At 41.7% G+C, this 23,258-nt stretch overlaps 1 protein-coding gene across 2 annotated transcripts in view; it reads left to right on the top strand.

Moving 5' to 3' along the window:
- The window catches only part of LOC311243412 (putative helicase mov-10-B.1), a 94,576-nt gene that overhangs the window by 8,032 nt on the left and 63,286 nt on the right, over positions 1-23,258 (top strand). For both annotated transcript variants that reach the window (XM_084332642.1, XM_084332641.1), the window contains exons 2-9: positions 4,485-4,531; positions 4,765-4,848; positions 4,979-5,132; positions 10,183-10,331; positions 11,011-11,193; positions 13,502-13,608; positions 18,885-19,072; positions 19,542-19,639. In XM_084332642.1, coding sequence (XP_084188768.1) covers positions 4,485-4,531; positions 4,765-4,848; positions 4,979-5,132; positions 10,183-10,331; positions 11,011-11,193; positions 13,502-13,608; positions 18,885-19,072; positions 19,542-19,639 — 1,010 coding nt within the window. The remainder of the gene's footprint in view (positions 1-4,484; positions 4,532-4,764; positions 4,849-4,978; positions 5,133-10,182; positions 10,332-11,010; positions 11,194-13,501; positions 13,609-18,884; positions 19,073-19,541; positions 19,640-23,258) is intronic.

Genomic DNA, 23,258 nt, shown 5'->3' with positions numbered 1-23,258 from the left:
CCCTCACCAGTGTTCTGTTCTTGCCTGTTGATTCTAGATTTAGGGTCAACGTGTCTTGTATGGGGGTGGCGGGAGAGGAAGAGAGAGTGTGTGTGTGTGAGCGCGTGTGTGTGTGATGGAGAGAGAGAGAAGGGGGTGGGGGGGGGGGTGGGTGTTGTGTGTGCTTGTGTGTCTATAGGAATGTCTCTGCAGGCTGGCATCTTTAATGGAGCTCTTGCTCTGGCCTATGTGTTGTGTAATTTAGCATTGTCTATTGTCTATGTCTTAATTCAGTATTATTTATCAATATACAGATATAAGAATCTAATCTAATCATCTAATCCAATACAATCATGACATTTAAGACATACATGACAGATATACAGTACTGTTACATTTGTGACATACAAGATATGCAAATATATAGTACTGTTAAACAGATCCTAACAGTAAATATATACATACGAGGGGGAGGGAAATGTACATTAGGAGGGGGTGGGTGGCTGGGAGGGTGTTCGGACATTTACAGAGATCCTAGCAGAAAATATATACATACGAGGGGTAGGAGACTGTACATTGGGAGGTGGGTGGTTGGAGGGCAGTGCAAGGTGCAAGCATAGGGAGGGGGGGGGGCGGTTGGACATTTACAGGGGCCAGTTTCGAATTGCAGCCTCCCGTAGGTGCTCTTTGAGAGCGTTTTGAGAGGCTGTATAGTCTTTCTGTCATAACATGTCTACTGTATTGGAAACTTTTGAATAAAAATAACTCAAAACGACCGGAGAATTAGTTTCAGGTTATTTATTAACAACGAGTGCACTCTGTCTCTTGCCACCAGCTCAACCAGAGTCGAAGTGAGAAGAAGAGGGCAGAACATATTTTGCCCCTCAGTTATAAACAGTGTATAGAATGTATTACAACAAAGGCCAGGCCTCCCCCTCCTTCAGAGATACATTGAAACACGGTTGGAAAGATTTTTTATTTTACCTTTATTTAACCAGGCAAATCAATTAAGAACAAATTCTTATTTACAATGATGGCCTGGCAAGAGACAACGCCTCTTGAAGGGAGGGGGGGGGGGGGGGGGGGTGAATAACTCAACCTTAGCATGCGTCCCGTCCAGGGCGCATGCAGCTGGGTCGGGGTAAACTTCATTTGTCATGCCATGAGTTCATTAAAGGGACAGTACAAAACGGTATCATCATTTAAAGGGAAACATAATTATGCAATTAAAGGGAAGAAAACCCCCAAATGTGTAAGTAAACAGGATACATAAAACACGTCTAACTAGGTTATGATCTCCCAAGTATTGGATATGTTATGGCTTCTTTCCCTGATGTCTCAGTATATTTCCTATACATCTACTGTCCTATGTCATACTGGATCGTCTGTTGTATATAGTGTCTTGTGGTCCTACTCTATTGACTGTCCATCCTGTCTGTTTGTCATGTTGTATTGTCCTCTGTTACACTGTGTGACTATGTCTATCGTTTTTTATTCTGTAGTTACTGTACAGCACTTTGTTCGGCTCTCTGAGCTTTTAAATGCGCTATATAAATAAATGACTTGACTTGACTTGGGTTCGATTCCCGCTTGGGGACCAGGTTGCCGGGTTGCCAGGTACCCAGGTGGGGTATCTCCCGGGCCTTTCTGTGAGGAGTTTATATGTTCTCCCTCGTGCTCGCAAGGGTTTCCCAAAAAGAGATAAACCCAATGGAAAAACATGCAGAACTGATCGCTAAAGCTGTCGCAGCCCTGGCGAAGACGGACAGGAGCACTTGGATTGGTCATATCACGCCACAGTATTTTTTACTCTACACAGGGCCCCGATTGTAAAACGGGCTCAGTCTTTATGCAACTAGACAAGCAGAATAAAGGGGGGGGGGGGGGGGACCCAGAATCAACAATTTTCTAAGAAGCCGTGCTTCGTATGTTAATACTAGGACTGAGATACCTTGCTATGCACACATGAACACACACACACACACACACACACACACACACACACACACACACACACACACACACACACACACACACACACACACACACACACACACACACACACACACACACACACACACACACACACACACACACACACACACACACACACACACACACACACTCTGCACTCTCTAACACACAAACACACCACAGGTCACTTTAAGCACAAGGAAAAAAGGACACGTAAAAAAAACACACAAAAAAACATAACTGGATGTTTTTGTATAGTATAGTTAGGATAGCATAGTGACATAGGGTAAACCTGTATATTGTATAGAAGTGTACATAGGACTCATTGCCTTTTTGTATTGTATTTTATCTTAGAATTGTATCATGTCTATTTTATTTCTATTCTATTTTATTCTATTACTATTATTTGTATTTTTTGCACAATCGAAGCATGGCCACCTTCATTTCACTATATGCCTTGTGTATGTATGTGATAAATAAACCTCTTGAATCTATGGACTCACTGTAACATTAACCCATTCATTCTACATTCACTGCACACAACATCCACATGCACACAATCACTTTAAACATTCACTATAAACACTTTTAAACATTACACCATATTTTATCTATTTATTCTTACAAATTTGCACTACCTCTCTACCTCATCTTTGCATTTCGTTTTTTGTGCATTTTGTACATTTTAGTTTGTATATTGTATATTATATAGTGTTTGGTCTTTACTCTTTTACTTTTTACTTATATAGCACAATCTTAGGAGAACCAAGTACAGAACCAAGCATTTCACTAATGTACATGTATGTACCTTATATGTGACAAATAAAACAAAACTTGAACTGGAACTATGTCTCTGCTATGTAAAATGCAAACATGCAGTTTCCAACAGGAAGCAGGCTTTCTGTTTTTTTTAGATGCCAAGTTTCACATAATCGTGCTGCCGTGTCAGATGCTTCATCAAATTAGATGTCATATTCTTTCCCCCACATAGTTTACAACAGTAAACTATAAACTATAACTATAACTATAACTATAAATGTAATCTAACATTATAGGAGAACAAAAACAACACTTTGCATTCTGGCAACAATGTAACGCAGTAACGCAGCATTACTTGGATTAGTAACCTCTAATATAATTACTATTTTGGATACATGTATTAAGATAAATGTATTGAATGCGACGCTCAGGCGTCAAGCAATTGGCCAGCTCTGAACAGTCACGTGAATGGCCACGCTTTGAAAGGGGAACCCGAAGAAAACAAAACAAGTCCCTTCCTCTCTCTGTAGTAAAAATAGGTGTTGTGGTTTATTTCAACAGCTATACAACAGCTATTTCAACAGCTATTTCAAGATAAAAAAGCAAAAACAGCAGTAACAGCAACCTGTCCAAGGTCACAGTCAACATGTGTTCATACAGTCATTAAAATGTACTTTCCGTACAGGAAGGGTGAGTGTTTATAGTTCAGAGTGCACAGGTTAAATACAAGGTCTACTAAAATCCTTCAGATAAGCAACTATATAAACAGTTCAGCAGTACATATGAACTTGTTTGGACACATGCAGGCTATTCCTTCACTATCCTAGTTTCCACTGGGTTTCATATTATAGGTTTGCTAAGTAAGCAATCCTCTTCTGTCTTTCTGGATCTCGCGTCTTTAATTTCTCGTGGTTTTCCCCACTGAAGAGGGGTGTAGCTCGCTGGCAGGAGAGGGTTGTCCTGATGGTTCAAGGGTCAAGGGTCACCAAGGGGGGAATGATCATCTGTGCCAGAGTGACAACTTTGACAATTGAATGACTAGTACTATGACAGAGTGTTAAAAGGCTCTAGACATATTGTTTGTGTGTGTGTGTGTGTTCAAGTTCAAGTTCAAGTTATTTATTTGTCAAATACACAACAACACAGGGGCATTGCAGGTAATGACATGTTTGTGTTTCGAGCTCAGACTCAACAGTGCACAATTAAGAAACAACAGTGAATACAAGAATAAATAGTAGTAGTAAGATCAAATAAAATATAAAATGAGGTAAGAGAAAATAGTAAATTATTTACAGAAAGTGTCTTGCGAATAGTGTATGTATTGTGCAATGTGCATGTGTAGTGTGTGTGCATGTTAAGGTGCAGTGTGTGTTTGTGCGTGTGTCCAATAACAATAAGTAGTAGTAGTACGATAAATAAAATAAAAAATAAAATAAATATGTAAGATAAAATAAAAGTACATTTTTACAGAAAGTGTCATGCATAAAAGTGTGTGTGCATATTAAGGTGCAGTGCATGGTGCGTGTGTCTTGTGGGTTTGTGTGTGTGTTCAAGAGTTTGTTAAGAGGTGTGTGTGTTCATGAGTTTTTGATAGTTGTGCGTGTGTGTGTGTGTGTGTGTGTGTGTGTGTGTGTGTGTGTGTGTGTGTGTGTGTGTGTGTGTGTGTGTGTGTGTGTGTGTGTGTGTGTGTGTGTGTGTGTGTGTGTGTGTGTGTGTGTGTGTGTGTGTGTGTGTGCATGCACGCACGTGCATCATGTCTCTGTGTCTTTCAGGGCTACTACAAACCTCCCAGGTTCATCAGAGGACGGTATCCTAGAAGGTATGTCAAGTATCTCTGTATTATTCAAAAGGCCATCTTAATGACCCATTAGGACTTAAAGGAACACGCCAACATTTTGGGAAATTAGCTTACCATCTTCTCCAGAGAGAGACAAGAAGATCTCTCTGGAGAAGACGAAAAGCAAATTTCCCCAAATGTTGGCGTGTTCCTTTAAGAAAGGAAGACATGTTTAGAATCTTAATTGATTTATTTGATTCTGTCTTTCTTGCCAGTATGAAGAACAATCGCCTGAAAACCAAAGTCCGTTTGGAGTTCTATAATATACCAGAATACCTCCAGCAAGAAGATCAATGGAGGTATTCCATGCTTTGCACACATTCATTGATGATATTCTGTCATTTGAATAGTTTACTGGATAAAATTGGTTACCACTGTAGGCATGTATACAAGATAGCAATGTCTTAAAACGGAACTGTCTGTGTGCAGATTCACTGAGCCACTGAGCAGCAGAAACTACTATGCGTGGTTCAAGTGTCTGCTGTATATGGAGGAAGAGAAGATGAAGGCGAACAAGAATATTTACAACATGGATTCTCCCATGTACATCGACAGGAGAGATGAAGATTTGCTTGTACTTGAGGTGGGGTCGGCGATTAAGCAAGTTTCAATTTCAATTACAATTTCGGCTTCCCACGATCATGAAAACAAGATGATCGAATCAAAACGATTATTGTGCCACATGCTGTGTTGCTCTAATTTTGTCTTGTGTTGAAAATGCAGCGCACCCTTCCCTCACATTGGTGTGCTCCACCGAGGGAGCCACAGCGAGTTTATCCAGTTATTTTGAAACGTCTTTAGTAACTTGTAGAAGATAACAGAAAGGCAGCCTTTGGTTGAGAGGAAAGGTAAAACAAATTCAGTCGTTGTCATTTGATGTGTTCTCAAATCAATGAGTAATTGTGTTTGATAATCGTTCAATATCAATCAAAATAATGGTGATTACATTTTTGCCATAATCAAGCAGCCCTAACTTAACTTAAAATTACATGCCTATGAAAAGTCAGAACCATCTGATGCATTTCCCACACACACTGCTGCCTTGACCACCAGGGGGCGACAGTGACTCAGGAGGTAGAGTGGTCGTCTGGTAATCGGAATGCTCCCGGTTCGATTCCCACTCCTCCCGGCAGCGTGTCGAAGTGTCCATGAGCAAGGCACTTAACCCCTAACTGCTCCCGATGAGCAGGTCAGCACCTTGCATTGGTTGCCTCCACTGTGTGTGAGTGGATGGGCGAATGTGAGGAACAAATTGTAAAACGCTATATAAATGCAATCCATTTACCACCATCCATCATTGTGAACAAGACATGTGTCACATTTAAGCATTACATCACGCGCAGGAGTGGTTTGTGAACAATAAACCATGCCTAGGGGTGGTCGTTAGACCCCCCTAGGCATGGTTTATTGTTCACAAATTACGACTGCAAGTGGTGTAATGCTTTTATACAACTGCCACATTCATCCAACCTTATTGCTATACAATAAACACACATTAATCGAAGATTTATTGAAAAAACCATCCGCCAGAAAAAGTAGTTCCCACAACAACAAAAAAGAGAAATTGCCTCCATGTGGAAGCAGCTCGGAAGTGCATCCAACCAACTAACACATCCAACTGTGTGTTATTGGAATCCAACTGCCTTTCAACTAAGACATCCAACCAACTAACACATCCAACTGTCTTTCAACTAAGACATCCAACCAACTAACACATCCAACTGCCTTTCAACTAAGACATCCAACCAACTAACACATCCAACTTTTCTTTAGTTTTTAATTATGAAGTTAGTGGTTGTTATTGGAATGATTGATTGATTGATTGAACATTTTATTACCAGATGCAGAATGGGTACAATACAGTACGGCTCAATACACACAATTGTTAAGGGGATGCAGACCTACTTTCTATAGAACTTCATTCTTAGATGCTTCTATAGAAAGTAGGTAAAACAAATGAAAACGTTTTCTTTGCCCTATAGGAAAAAAAAGTTTTCTTCGCCCTATTTTTTTATTTATTTTTTTAAAATTACTGTAGAGGGCCTAAACTTAACCAGTTGGAAACCAAGCGTACAGTAATAAAATTAGCAATCAATCAATCAATCAACTCAATAGGCCATGCTCACTTAGAACAGCGCAGCACCCAGCTCTCTCTCAGTCTGACTCTCCCCGCGTTGCAGACAGGAGTGTGTGTGTGTGTGCGTGTGTGTGTGTGTGTGTGTGTGTGTGTGACGTGTGTGTGTGTGTGTGTGTGTGTGTGTGTGTGTGTGTGTGTGTGTGTGTGTGTGTGTGTGTGTGTGGGGGTGTGTGGGGGTGGGTGGAGAGCCAGCGTCGGACAGTGTGAGAGTGAGGGCTGCAGTCAGGGAGAAGGAAAAGGAAAGTGAAAAAAAAATTGAAAATTAATCAATCAATCAATCCGCGATTTTTCTTTTGTTACACAATGATTCATGACCCATAGATTACACAATCCAACATTGTGTAAGAGACTAAGACATTCGCCGTGACAGAATCGCTTGATATTTAGTCGTTATGACGCTATCAACATATCCATTTGTTAAAGATTATTGTCCGCCATCTTGTGATCCGGCGGAGTGATGTGATGTGATTCGGTTGTGGGCGGGTCCTGGGACCAGCAGCGTGGAGAGTTCCCTATACATACGTGTAAATGGACTGTTTCAGCCAATCAGAATCGAGAAATTTGCATGCCGTTGTATAATTATTCCTAAAGTAATAATCATGCAGCAAATTAGTGAGTTTAATTTTTACTTTTTCATTACTGCACACAAATTTTACATTGGGTGGCAGTGACGGGCCAAAGCTAAACTTGCAGGTGAAAATGCAATAGGAAGCCACCAAGTACAATACAAATACACTTGTTGAAACTATGTCAAACCCCGCCCTCCTTTCTTTATCCTCCAATCACAACGGTTTCTTCCCTCCAACAAACATAAGCAAGAGATGTGATTGGAGGATCAGGAAAAGAGGGCTTTGAGATAGGTCAATTGAATATATAGATATATATAGAGTGAAGAGTGATTCAGTACAAACCCACAATGATAAAAACTGTTTCTTTCAATTGTAATGTTCATTACGTTGTATTTTCGTTTCAGGAAAAACTTAACACATGTCTAAAATGATGGCAACAGTAGCCTACATCTCTGTGAGACATTTTCAATGTGTTTTTATTTTATTTTATTATTATTATTATTAAATTGTTTACACAGTATCATAAGACTTGATGGATACAAGGCAAACCAGACAGAGAACAGATGGTAGGAGCTGGTCAGTGGAAAATATCAGTCGGTTCGGACTTTTCATAGGCAATGACAATGTTGGCAATAAGAGAAAATTAATTACACCAATGTTATCAGGCGCCCCAAAAAGTGTCAATTTTAGTTTTCATTTTTGAGGACTGCATACTTTTTTTGCAAACCAAAATGCTATACTTTATACTTACTTATAGCACATGCATAAGCCTGTTCTCTTTTGAAAGATAACATTCTGAAGTTTCAGATACAATAAAGAAAGATCACTTTTAGTGCTAATGAAATAGATTAACTGTAGGAGCTATTTGATGGTTTTTGTGCTTAGTTTGTAGTTTGTTAAGTTCATCACTGGGTGGCAGCACGGAGCACTGGGTGGCAGCACGGAGCGCATAGGTTTTGAATAAAGGCACAGGTGTAGGCTATGTCAATCAAGGTATCTAGGTATGGGTGACGGAGAGATCTCACGGTTTTTACCGCATGAATACACGCACGTACCCTCGCTCGGTTTAAATATTAGTAACAGCATTATGAAGTAATTATTGTTTGACTCATCACTTGTATTATGCTAAATACTTGAATTAAATGGGAACTTCACCCAACGGCAGGTGACACAGACTCGACAATGTGTATTTTCTAAATTGCGCGTCAAAGACGAGGCATCCCCGCACCCAACGGAGCGTCTACAGGACATCAAGATAGTCGCTACAGTAACATAGGTCTGAACTTGAGTTGAACTTGAACTTGTGTACTCACGATTTTCTGTAGTAGTTGCAATATTCAAAAGTATATTTACAAAAAAACTCACTGGGTCCATAGCCTGAAGTCTTATGTAGTACATGTCCGAATTTCATAAAAAAAATCCGTTCAGAAATGAGTGATTAGAGCGATTTTGGTAAACTGTGTACAAAAAAAGTTTTCAGTTTTCTCATAGACTTCAATGCATTCCGCGTTTTTTTCTCTCTCCCTGTTTTCGCTCGGGACTTTTCACCTATAGATCCCTGATCGCCAAATGATTGACGGAGCTAGAGCCCTGGGAGTCGGGGGTGGTAATCTGACTCTGCCGTGTACTTTGGCGCACGCCTCACATATCGTCATGTAACTCGAGAACCGCTGAACGGATTTTGTCGCCTGAAATGGCAATCGACAGGCAACAAATAGGGCTTTAATTCTCTATATATACCGGTAGTATTAAAAATAATGCACACCGAGCCGCTAGAGGTCGGCAAAGTGGCGCATCGCAAATCGTCCTCAAGAGGGCCCACATGTGGGCCGTTGCATGCTAATAGTTAAAGCCTTGATCCGTGATTGTTTTGACTATACTTTAAATGTGGGGTATATTCACATACATTTTTGAAGAGTGAATTAGAGATGGAAAATAAGCTCATTGGAACAGCCACAACAACAGTGAATACAGTTAAAAACGCATCTAGTGTTTGTCACTGTATCAAGACCTCTGTCAATTAACTATAGCATGAAAACATGTCTTCTCCATTCGTATTCATCGAAGTCCTATGACTATTAGTCAACTAACAAATTATTATTAATTATTAAAATTATTAATACCAAATTGTGGAATGTAAAAGGATGGATCAGTGATCCAAATTTAGACCAATGGGTGGCCCACCACCAGCAACTTGGCCCACCACCAAAAAGAATGAATCAAGGAAACTATAAAAGAAGGAAGGGTCATTACGTCACTGTGTAGCACATGAACACACATCGGTGCCAAGTGTGGAAACATTCACTTCGGCCGACATTGAGTTGAATCTCCTCATTTATGTCATTTAAACAGGTTATTACCTCTGATGTCAGAATCATTGGCAATTTGTTGCATTGTTAACTAGCTATGGTTTGATATATTTCCTCAAATAGCTTGTATAGTTTGCTTCTCCATGCATCTCCCAAAGGCTTCAATACTAGAACTGGCACCAAGCAGAGCATAGAATGCGTGTGTTCTAACGTGATGACTCTTCCTTCTTTTATAGTTTCCTTGATTCATTCTTTTTGGTGGTGGGGCCACCCATTGGTTTACTGATCCATCCTTTTACACTGCACAATTTGGTATTAATAATTTTAATAATTTATAATAATTTGTTAGTTGACTAATAGCATAGGATTTGATTAGTTGATTCAATAGACAACCCTGTAAAATTGAGCTTCCCACATCCAATTTCCCAGAAGGACCTCTTCAACAATCTACAGCGTAAGTTAGAATAGAATAGAATATAAGTACTTTATTTACTTTAGTCGTCCGAGGGAAACAGACCGCTGTGATTGGATAATCGAGAAAAGAGGGTGGAGTCTGAGGTCAGTTTGGTGAACCCATGAACACATGAAGTCACTCTCACATGTCATCCGTCTCATCAGGTTCCAGGTTTGTCTGAGACGTATCCGCGTTTGTTGCGAGGGGATCAGCTGCTGGTGACACCTTTGGAACCATGGGGACAGCAGGATAAGTACCAAGGCTATGTCCATGAGGTGGGACTGAACCTGGTCAAACTGGGCTTCAGCAGGAAGTAAGAACCAAGAAGGATCATGCTTTAATATGAATTTAATAATGAATAATGAATCCAAAATGTACTGAAATATCATGGTGACATTGCCAATATTGCAAGTCAAGGAAATGCATTTTAGTTGAGCTCTAATGACGAATGTGTACATTATGCTTGGAAACTGGGCCATGTTTTCAGTCCAGACCGCTGAACACCTTCATACAATAGATAGTCATGAGGTTTAGTGTGATTATATGATTCTAAACTAATAATCATAGTTGTGACTGTAATCAAATAAATAAGGAAACCAATCCAATTTGTAAAATGTATGGAACATAAAAATAACTCAATCAAGAGACCTTCTTGTCTTCTTTCTTGGGGGACCAGCACCCCAGTCTTTCTCGGGAGGTAGTTAACCCACCAACCCTTCCTAACCCACCCTGCAAAGCAACAAACTGTCGTGCCTTCGATATCAGGCACGTGATTGGCCGATTGACCCTTTGATTGACAGCTTCCTTTTAGCTGAAGTTGTGTGCGTGTGTGTGTGTGTGTGTGTGTGTGTGTGTGTGTGTGTGTGTGTGTGTGTGTGTGTGTGTGTGTGTGTGTGTGTGTGTGTGTGTGTGTGTGTGTGTGTGTGTGTGTGTGTGTGTGTGTGTGTGTGTGTGTGTGCCACACGGGCCGGTATCTCTTGATTTGATTGCAGGTTGCTGGACAGGTGTTTTTACGGCGTTGACAATGTTCCATGGTTCCATGTTGAGTTCATGTTGAACCGTGTGGCTCTCCGTATCCAGCACAGAGCAGCGGAGCAGGTGTCTCAGCGTGGACTGGAGAAGGTGCTGTTTCCCACCTCCATCACATGTCAGCAGAAGGAGCTATGCTCCCTCAGGTCAGTAATGAAAAAATAAAATAAAATGAAAAAAATTGTAGGCTACTGTGGTTCGTGCAGTGATGTGAAATGTAGTGAACAAGTGATGGAGATCACAATCAAATATAAATGGTGCATTTATATAGCACTTTTATCCAAACCGCTTTACAATTTGTTCCTCACATTTGACCCATTCACTCACACATTCACACACCAACAGCGAAGGCAACTACAGCATGCAAGGTGCCAACCTGCTCATCAGGAGCAGTTAGGGGTTAAGTGTCTTGCTCAAGGACACTTCGACACGCTGCCCGGGAGGAGCGGGAATCGAATTAGGGACCTCCGGATTACAAGACAACTCTACCTGCCGAGCCGGAGCCACTGACACCCACTGATATATAACATCTGTGTGTGTGTGTGTGTGTGTGTGTGTGTGTGTGTGTGTGTGTGTGTGTGTGTGTGTGTGTGTGTGTGTGTGTGTGTGTGTGTGTGTGTGTGTGTGTGTGTGTGTGTGTGTGTGTGTGTGTGTGTGTGTGTGTGTGTGTGTGTGTGTGTGTGTGTGTGTGTGTGTGTGTGTGTGTGTGTGTGTGTGTGTGTGTGTGTGTGTGTGTGTGTGTGTGTGTGTGTGTGTGTGTGTGTGTGTGTGTGTGTGTGTGTGTGTGTGTGTGTGTGTGTGTGTGTGTGTGTGTGTGTGTGTGTGTGTGTGTGTGTGTGTGTGTGTGTGTGTGTGTGTGTGTGTGTGTGTGTGTGTGTGTGTGTGTGTGTGTGTGTGTGTGTGTGTGTGTGTGTGTGTGTGTGTGTGTGTGTGTGTGTGTGTGTGTGTGTGTGTGTGTGTGTGTGTGTGTGTGTGTGTGTGTGTGTGTGTGTGTGTGTGTGTGTGTGTGTGTGTGTGTGTGTGTGTGTGTGTGTGTGTGTGTGTGTGTGTGTGTGTGTGTGTGTGTGTGTGTGTGTGTGTGTGTGTGTGTGTGTGTGTGTGTGTGTGTGTGTGTGTGTGTGTGTGTGTGTGTGTGTGTGTGTGTGTGTGTGTGTGTGTGTGTGTGTGTGTGTGTGTGTGTGTGTGTGTGTGTGTGTGTGTGTGTGTGTGTGTGTGTGTGTGTGTGTGTGTGTGTGTGTGTGTGTGTGTGTGTGTGTGTGTGTGTGTGTGTGTGTGTGTGTGTGTGTGTGTGTGTGTGTGTGTGTGTGTGTGTGTGTGTGTGTGTGTGTGTGTGTGTGTGTGTGTGTGTGTGTGTGTGTGTGTGTGTGTGTGTGTGTGTGTGTGTGTGTGTGTGTGTGTGTGTGTGTGTGTGTGTGTGTGTGTGTGTGTGTGTGTGTGTGTGTGTGTGTGTGTGTGTGTGTGTGTGTGTGTGTGTGTGTGTGTGTGTGTGTGTGTGTGTGTGTGTGTGTGTGTGTGTGTGTGTGTGTGTGTGTGTGTGTGTGTGTGTGTGTGTGTGTGTGTGTGTGTGTGTGTGTGTGTGTGTGTGTGTGTGTGTGTGTGTGTGTGTGTGTGTGTGTGTGTGTGTGTGTGTGTGTGTGTGTGTGTGTGTGTGTGTGTGTGTGTGTGTGTGTGTGTGTGTGTGTGTGTGTGTGTGTGTGTGTGTGTGTGTGTGTGTGTGTGTGTGTGTGTGTGTGTGTGTGTGTGTGTGTGTGTGTGTGTGTGTGTGTGTGTGTGTGTGTGTGTGTGTGTGTGTGTGTGTGTGTGTGTGTGTGTGTGTGTGTGTGTGTGTGTGTGTGTGTGTGTGTGTGTGTGTGTGTGTGTGTGTGTGTGTGTGTGTGTGTGTGTGTGTGTGTGTGTGTGTGTGTGTGTGTGTGTGTGTGTGTGTGTGTGTGTGTGTGTGTGTGTGTGTGTGTGTGTGTGTGTGTGTGTGTGTGTGTGTGTGTGTGTGTGTGTGTGTGTGTGTGTGTGTGTGTGTGTGTGTGTGTGTGTGTGTGTGTGTGTGTGTGTGTGTGTGTGTGTGTGTGTGTGTGTGTGTGTGTGTGTGTGTGTGTGTGTGTGTGTGTGTGTGTGTGTGTGTGTGTGTGTGTGTGTGTGTGTGTGTGTGTGTGTGTGTGTGTGTGTGTGTGTGTGTGTGTGTGTGTGTGTGTGTGTGTGTGTGTGTGTGTGTGTGTGTGTGTGTGTGTGTGTGTGTGTGTGTGTGTGTGTGTGTGTGTGTGTGTGTGTGTGTGTGTGTGTGTGTGTGTGTGTGTGTGTGTGTGTGTGTGTGTGTGTGTGTGTGTGTGTGTGTGTGTGTGTGTGTGTGTGTGTGTGTGTGTGTGTGTGTGTGTGTGTGTGTGTGTGTGTGTGTGTGTGTGTGTGTGTGTGTGTGTGTGTGTGTGTGTGTGTGTGTGTGTGTGTGTGTGTGTGTGTGTGTAGTCTGTTTGACAAACAGCTGAACCCAGAGCAGTATTTGGCTGTGCAGCACATTGTAGCTGGATCCTCCAAACCTGCTCCTTACCTGGTGTTTGGACCACCGGGCACAGGTACATTTGAAGGCATATCAATATTCAATAGTATTATATCCCCCGAAATATATTTGAACATTGTGTATGAAAACGTAATCACTCTTCCACAGCTAAACCAGTCAGTCTTTTCGTAAGAGATCTATATATTAAATCTCAAACCCTGCCCTCTTTTCTTGATCCTCCAATCATAACAGTTGCTATCCTCTGACAAACTTTATTTGGCAAACTCTTGACACAAACTGTGATTGGAGGGATCAAGAAAAGAGGGAGGAGCTTGAGATGAGTCAATTCAAGTGGTGGTCATTTTGACACTTTGAAGTTTGAAGTTGATATTAGTTAACGTCGTTAAAAGTTAAAAGAACTAGGGCAGTGGCTAGTTCTAGCGGAAGCCAAAGAAGAAGTAAGACAACTCCTTCCCTTCACTAGTCTGAGGGTCCACCTTGGGCAAGTGTTAGTACCCTCTCTAGCCTCCCTACCTAGGGATACAGGGTGCCGCACTGCCTTGTGTGTGTGCATAGGGATACGCAAAGGCTAAGGGAGAAAACCCTGAAAGAAAACCGCACTGCCATGTGTGTGTAGGAATACACAAAGGCTAGGTCCTCACAGACAATGGGGTAAGTATATTAGGTTACATTATTTTACCAATAGCAGATCAGACAACTCTTCAGCCATTGGATAGAAAATATTTTATTGGCACCACTGCTGTACAAGTCTCTTTTTTTCACATGAAAGACACAACACAATAATAATAATAATAATAATAATAATAATAATAATAATAATAATAATAATAATAATAATAATAATAATAATAATAATAATAATAATAATACATAAGACATCACAGGACAGAAACGTATTGCAATAATGACAAGACAATAGAGATAACATAGAATAAATAAAATTTAAACAGAAATAAAAATTTAATTATATTGATAGACATTACAAAAAAGATTCCTAATTACAACAATAATTGTTCACCCAAGGGCTGTCTAACCAACCTAAAACATGTTAGCCATTGTAGTGCTGTACAAGTATTTTAAAGTGTTTTATCACTCAATACATTTAATTAATAATAAACTCAATTAATTGTATCACTCTATCAAGTTGCCCCATGGGCCATGGTATGAAATTATTCATTCATATTAATTCAAGTATTTGCATGTGAGTGAAAGGTACATGCATCGTTTCAAATATTGTACTGCCACCAACTGGTTACAAATCAAACAAAACGTATTTTAACGTGTTTTCTCACTCAATTATCAAGTTGCCCCATGACATGAAAGGGATTCAAGTATTTGCATGAATGCAAGGTACACATTGGTTCATACATAATATTGTATTGCCTCCACTGCTGTCAGACCAGAGTCGGCGCCAGAACCAATCTAACGGGGGGCATATGGTAACAGCGGGGGGCATACATTCCCATTCAAGAACTCAAACAGTGACATAAAATATAGGCTTCAGAAAACGAATTTCCCGTAAACCAACACACACATTTCAAAACATGAGTGCGCATAAGAGATAAGACAGTCTCTCTCTCTCTCTCTCTCTCTCTCTCTCTCTCTCTCTCTCTCTCTCTCTCTCTCTCTCTCTCTCTCTCCCTCTCTCTCTCTCACACAAACACACTCGCGCACACACACACACCGTGTCAGAGCATTGGCGAAACGAAACCACAAATGACAAGCCTACGTATATTTAAGTAGGTACAGTACAACTATCACCATTGCCATCAATAAATATATGATAGCCATATAATAAATATACGAGGCTGGGCTTAACAAGTCAAAGTATTCTTAATAATAATAGCCAGAGGCTGGGCTTAACAAGTCAAAAGAATTCTTAATAAATTATAGCCCGAGGCTCGGCTTAACAAATCAAAGTATTCTTAATAATATTAGCCCGAGGCTGGGCTTAACAAGTCAAAGTATTCTTAACCCTTTACCGGCCAAGTAACCATTTTTGGCCACTTCCCCATACAATATATTTAGCCAGGTGGGAGAGGGGGGGGATCTTTAATCTATGAAAAAAACTTCAGCACAGGTCAGGCTATGACACAAATATTGTCACCATCCCATCTGACCAATCAGGATAGACCCTGGGGATCTGCAACTTCCTTCTTTTCACCACAGCAAAAAAATTCACCTGCTTCTACTCTTCAAAATCCATTATTTCCTCAACAAGTCATGGTGAATTGATAACATTTACTCATTTTTTGCAGTTGAACAATCATTGTAAAGGATGGGATATGTGTTTTTTGCATAGGATTAGTGAAATCAGGATTTGTTGTTAGCTAAAAAGTGGTGAAGCCATAAACGGTCATATGCCCCTTCAGGTGAATTGACATAGTGTTTATTTTTAGACATATGCCCAATGCATCTAGTCAGTCACACTTAGGGTATTACTACTACCATGTAGTGCCATGTAGTACCCTGTAGTACCCTGTAGTACCATGTAGTGCCATGTAGTACCTGTATTGCCATGTACCCTGTAGTACCATGTATTGCCATGTAGTACCCTGTATTGCCATGTCGTACCATGTAGTACCCAGTGCCGTCTGGGAGAAATACGAGGCCCTGTGCGAGATTTAAACGCAAGCCCCCCCCCCCCCCCCCCCCCCCCCCCCCCCCCCACAAATGGTAAATTAAAAAAAAATTATATAATAATTTTTTCTTTTTCTTTTTTTAATTAATAAAATAGATATATATATATTTTGTGCATACAGTCAACGTATTCTTAAATAATAGCACTGCCCGAGGCTGGGCATACAGTCAACGTATTCTTAAATAATAGCGCTGCCCGAGGCTTAGTGGCAATGCACCTGTACTGTCGTACACCTGGCAGTAACAGGGAAAATGCATAAAACACTACTGGAACCTGATAAACAAGCTTAAAGCCAGGTAAATTTTTCAAGCACGACATGCAGATTTGCAGTTTTGCCTTATTTGAATCGAACTCTATAAGCTTAGTACACACGTCACAAACTGCACGATGCAACACACCGAGTGAGAGAGAGAGAGAGACAGAGAGAGACCGGGAGAGCGCGCGCGAGAGAGAGAGAGCGCGAGAGAGAGAGAGAGCGAGAGAGCGAGAGAGTGAGAGAGCGAGAGAGAGAGCGCGAGAGAGAGCGCGGAGAGAGAGAGAGAGAGAGAGAGAGAGAGAGAGAGAGAGAGAGAGAGATCTCTCCACGGCGGGAACAGAATAGATTGCATTAAAAATTAAGAAGGAGACGACCGTGGAGATGACAAAGTTCACCAGTCCCATGATATTGTCCGCCCCGTTGGGATGAACTTGGGAGTCTGTTCCTAGTTTATCTGCCACACGTTAGCACTCGATAACGTAGCTATCGCTGGCTAGGTTAGCTAACGCTAGTTAGCTGTCCCTGCCTTTAGCTAAGCTACTAGCCGACATGGCTAGCCTGACTGAACGTTCTAACACGCAACAACTTTCATCTTCAGTCCATCTGCCGAACGTCCTCTTCGTCTTGGCATAACCTAATCACTATACTTGGTATTGATAAGCTTACGGCACGCATCGTTATTTCTTCTGCTCCAATGCTGCACATTTGGTTTTCAAAAGTAGGATGCTCTTGGCCAAGACATCCACTCGCTCCCGTGGATAGCGCCGAATAGACCCCATACCTGTACCCCCTCCCTCGTGGATAATACCGGTCTTCTTCACATCTCTCTACCGACTACCAGACTGACACCAACCAGCTCCCCCTAGTGTCCTCCCACAATGCTTTGCACAAAAGTAAACGGGTCATTGAATGAAACCAATAGTATATCTGCAGAGCCCGGAACACTATTCTACAAACGTGTCTAATGTGAAATATATAAGCATGTAAGCAAAACTAGATTTTAGGTCTGTGATGGAAAGTGATTGTTAACATTCTATTTATTTTTATTTTTATGAAAAACAAAAAAATTAAATAAAACGTTTTTGTTTTTTTTTCCTTCTCGCGAGGCCCCCCTTCTCACGAGGCCCTGTGCGACCGCACTGCTCGCACGCCCCTAGTGGAGGCCCTGGTAGTACCATGTAGTACCCTGTAGTACCCTGTATTTCCCTGTGTAGTACCCTGTAGTACCCTGTAGTACCCTGTAGTACCATGTAGTATCATGTAGTACCCTGTAGTACCCTGTAGTACCATGTAGTACCATGTAGTATCATGTAGTACCATGTATTACCCGGCTGTAGTACCATGTAGTATCATGTAGTACCATGTAGTATCATGTAGTACCCTGTAATACCATGTAGTACCATGTAGTTATATAGTTTTGTCCGCTATTCTTCTTTGGGCTTTATCGGCTACTGTTCATGGCAAGGCAAATTCAAGAAAACTCCCAATACATTGTATTATTTATTTTATGTTATGAATCAGCCTGCCAAGTTTCATAGATATGCCCCCTAAGGAAAAATATGCCCCATAGCCCCCACATTTTTAGGGTACCGGTCGAGGGCCTGTTCACAGACACTTCGGTTAACCTTAATTTACAGGGGGAAATCTTTTAAATCTTTTTTCAAAATTGTAGATAACTTTTGAATTAGTACCAAAATAACATTCTAGAGTTGAAATTGTGAATTTCCAGGTATTTCAAGAAGTGACCGGTAAAGGGTTAATAATAATAAGGGCCAAGGCTGGCTTAAATTAAACATTATGACTTACCATTCTTTACCATGACTTTTTTGTGATACATTTATCCAACGAACCTCTCATCGAGTTATTGAACACTTCTTTTTTCTTTGCCTTCTTTCGTTGTAAATTCCCGGAGCCAAATTTTCATCCTTTATCGCGTTCTCTCGTCGACATTGTGTTAAAAAAAATGTAGCACCACTCTGACTCAGTCATCCACCTTACCCTACACACCTGTGAGTGACCACCACTGCCACCAGTCCACGTGCCAACACTTAATGGCAGCTTTTTATACAGTACGCGCGCCGCTTCAGATAGATGATGCACGCATCACGCTGCCTGTCGCGTGTCGCAGGCATAGTGAGGAGTCTAATGTGAAATATATAAGCACATTAGACACCTGTAAGCAAAACTAGATTTTCGGTCTGTGATGGAAAGTGATTGTTAACATTATATTTATTTTTATTTTTATATAAAAAAATTTAAAAAAAAATTAAAAAAAAATACATTTCTGGGGTGGCACCTCAGGGGCACCTGAGATTTCAGGGGGGGCATGTGCCCCTGGTGCCCCAGTGGTAAAATCGCCACTGGTTGCATCCCCTTACTGGGGTACAATGATGATGATGAAAAGTTGCTATATGTTTGTATGTGTGTTGTTCAGGTAAAACGGTGACTGTGGTGGAGGCCATCAAGCAGATAGAGAAGACCCAGGGCTCCTCCTGCCACATCCTGGCCTGTGCTCCCTCCAACAGCGCTACCGACCTGCTCTGTGAGAAGATCCTGGACCACGTGGAGGAGCGCAAGGTGTTCCGCTTGTACGCCAAGAACTATAGTGGTGTCCCTCTTCAGGTCAGCACCGGACTCTAGCTTTAATTTCTGATCTACTGTATATTCAAACCATTATTTCATTATTTGTTGCTAGTTGTTATTATTATTATTATTATTATTATTATTATTATTATTATTATTATTATTATTATTATTATTATTATTATTATTATTATTATTATTATTATTATTATTATTATTATTATTATTATTATTATTATTATTATTATTATTATTATTATTATTATTATTATTATTATTATTATATATGTATACTTTATTGTACGTGTTTGTGTGTGTGTGTGTGTGTGTGTGTGTATGTGTATGTGTGTGTGTGTGTGTGTGTGATTGTGTGTGTGTGTGTGTGTGTGTGTGTGTGTGTGTGTGTGTGTGTGTGTGTGTGTGTGTGTGTGTGTGTGTGTGTGTGTGTGTGTGTGTGTGTGTGTGTGTGTGTGTGTGTGTGTGTGTGTGTGTGTGTGCATGCGCAAAGTGTTGCTGTAACCTGATAAACGGCGGCTTTGAGATCCCCAGTAAACGCAACTTGCAGAGACATCAGATCGTGGTCACTACCCTGCTAACTGCCTCAAGGTACCAATGCCAGATACTAACAATAGAGTGTATTTCCTTTTTCCAAATGTTGTCAATAGAGGTTTGATGACGCCTGCAGTGAGTGTAATTGACCTCAAACCCGGCCCTCTTTGATTGATTGAATGAATGAATGATCATTGCATTTATATAGAGCTTTCGTAGACTCACTCAAAGAAGCGCTTTTTACAATGTAGGGTGGAAATTGCCTCCTTCACCACCACTGTGTAGCACCCAACCTTGGGCTACACAGGCTCAATGGCTGCCATACACTGGCACCAGGCACACATCACACTACACAATGGCTGAAAGGCTCAGGAGACAGGGATTTATATCAGCCAATTAAGGTATGGTGGAGGGGGGGGGGGGGGGGGTGATTAGGTGGCCTTGATGTCAGAGACCTGATTGGGAATTTTAACCAGAAACGTTGGGGAACCACCTACTCTTTGTGATAGAAACCCTGGGTTCTTTAACAACCAAATTCAGTCAGGACCTCGGTTTAACGTCTCATCTGAAGGACGGCACTCACAGCTGTACGGTGCCCCTCTCACCTGCTGGACAACAACACCACTTTCCGACAACAGCCTTGACCGGGGCTTCAACCAGTGATATTCCGATCATGTGTCCGAAGCTCTACCCATGTAGTCACACACTGATCCATTGCAAAAAAAGATTGATGTGAAAATCGTATTTATATCTCAACGATTGAACAAACCTCAACGTTATTGCCATAAAATACAATGTATATTTTTTCTGTACCTTTCTGTGAACGTCTAGGGGGAAAAACTACGCAATCTGGTGGAAAATGCCGGAGCTATGGACATTATACTGTACATTTCATTCACAGTCTTTGTCGCCCTGTAACGGGTGCCTGGTGGTACTAAATTCAGATTTAACTCTGCCATTGGAAAGATTAGATTTGGGCCGATCCATAGTATATGACTTGGTCATAATAAGGTCATTATAGGCCTGATATTCTATATTCATATAAAAAAGAAAAGTTCAGTACTGTATCTACAGAAACCCCTGTAAATCATCTGCCCTTTGTTCATTTGCTTAGATTCTTTGTACACTTGATCTCAGGAACGTTTGGTCAATGTTAGCATGGTGTTATTCACCATCAAAGATGGGGGGGAATCCTTTGGTTCATTACAATTTACTCAAGCATAGTAACAGACACAATATTTCTGATACTGGGAATACATTCCCTGAGGTCCATAGATATAGAACATGCAAAAAAGATAATTAGCTCAAATCAAGGCTATACGGACATAAAACCACCTACCACCTACCTAACCATGCCAAAAACACTGTCCTTAGATGTACCACCGTTACCTGTATGACCGTTACCTGTATAACCGCATTGAATATTAAAGGCAACCAACTTGTGTTCAGCTTTTCGTTCAGCGTTTCTCTGATTGGCCACACGGCCAATCAATCAATCCACTAGCACACGCCCTTGCGGCAAGAGAGACGCGGCAGGAGCGCTGGTCGAACCAGCGGTGTTCTGTTGTGTGACTGTACTACAGTAGGGCGGGCCATACTTCAATGCCATACTTCAAAATCAATCGAGTGGGGTGTCTAAAATACGTGTTTTTTTGTGGGGAATTCAAATATGGGATTATTTTTCTAATCGGATAACTCCTACCTACATTGTTTTGGATTTCAAAATGGCCGATTTGACCATTTTTCACCCCTTGGCCATACATGGATGCCAACATGAATCTGAAGGAAATCATAACATGCAAGGTGTCTAAATGATGTGTTTCTTAATGGGGAATTCAAATATGAGTTCATTTTTGGGATAGAATAACTCTAACCTACATAATTTTGGATTTCAAAATGACCGATTTTACCATTTTTCACCCCTTGGCCATACATGGATGCCAACATGAATCTGAAGGAAATCCTAACATGCAAGGTGTCTAAATGATGTGTTTCTTAATGGGGAATTCAAATATGAGGTCATTTTTGGGATAGGATAACTCTAACCTGCATAATTTTGGATTTCAAAATGGCCGATTTTACCATTTTTCACCCCTTGGCCATACATGGATGCCAACATGAATCTGAACATTAACTGTTGCTGCAGCAAAGACAAAAAGATTCCTGTGAAAGATATTGCCTACATCAAGGGACAGAGGGAAAAGGTTGGAAGTAAAGGACCACACCAAATGGCTGGAGCTGATCTGCCTGAGCACAAGAGACAGGTGAAAACATTGGAAAGGCAGGGGATGGAAAAGAAGGCAGAGAAAAGGAGAAGGGGCAAAGAAGAAAGCTTTGCAGCAGCAGACAAGGTTGCCAGGAAGGATTTTGAGAGCTTCCTTACAGTCCCTGAAGTTGAGCTCATTCCTGAAACTGACCCTGCAGCTTCAGCAAAGCTACGGAAAAATTATGATGAGATTCCAAACATCGCCCTTGCTAGTGTAAGGTATGGCATAGGTCTAAGGCCAACTGCAGCTATAGCAACTGCAGCTCTGATTGATGCAGGACTCATCTTAGAAGATGACACAAGTAAAGTGATTGATAAGAACAAGGTTAAGAGAGCACAAGAAAAGTTGATGCAAGAGCTGGGGGAAGAGTTTGAGGAGAAGTGCAGGGAGGAGGGGGGGATCTCCTGTATCCTCTTTGATGGGCGGATTGACATGACCAATGTGATGATGGAAGCTGAGGGCAGTGACCAATCTTTTCCTGCAAAGATCAAGGAAGAACACTATTCATTGAATGAATGAATGATCATTGCATTTATATAGAGCTTTCGTAGACTCACTCAAAGAAGCGCTTTTTACAATGTAGGGTGGAAATTGCCTCCTTCACCACCACTGTGTAGCACCCAACCTTGGGCTACACAGGCTCAATGGCTGCCATACACTGGCACCAGGCACACATCACACTACACAATGGCTGAAAGGCTCAGGAGACAGGGATTTATATCAGCCAATTAAGGTATGGTGGAGGGGGGGGGGGGGGGTGATTAGGTGGCCTTGATGTCAGAGACCTGATTGGGAATTTTAACCAGAAACGTTGGGGAACCACCTACTCTTTGTGATAGAAACCCTGGGTTCTTTAACAACCAAATTCAGTCAGGACCTCGGTTTAACGTCTCATCTGAAGGACGGCACTCACAGCTGTACGGTGCCCCTCTCACCTGCTGGACAACAACACCACTTTCCGACAACAGCCTTGACCGGGGCTTCAACCAGTGATATTCCGATCATGTGTCCGAAGCTCTACCCATGTAGTCACACACTGATCCATTGCAAAAAAAGATTGATGTGAAAATCGTATTTATATCTCAACGATTGAACAAACCTCAACGTTATTGCCATAAAATACAATGTATATTTTTTCTGTACCTTTCTGTGAACGTCTAGGGGGAAAAACTACGCAATCTGGTGGAAAATGCCGGAGCTATGGACATTATACTGTACATTTCATTCACAGTCTTTGTCGCCCTGTAACGGGTGCCTGGTGGTACTAAATTCAGATTTAACTCTGCCATTGGAAAGATTAGATTTGGGCCGATCCATAGTATATGACTTGGTCATAATAAGGTCATTATAGGCCTGATATTCTATATTCATATAAAAAAGAAAAGTTCAGTACTGTATCTACAGAAACC

Source organism: Notolepis coatsorum (genome assembly GCF_963971535.1).
Source record: "Notolepis coatsorum genome assembly, chromosome: 17".
In the NCBI taxonomy this organism is placed as follows: domain Eukaryota; kingdom Metazoa; phylum Chordata; class Actinopteri; order Aulopiformes; family Paralepididae; genus Notolepis; species Notolepis coatsorum.
Note: the sequence above shows the minus strand (reverse complement) of the source record. Positions and strands in the feature narration are given on the sequence as shown.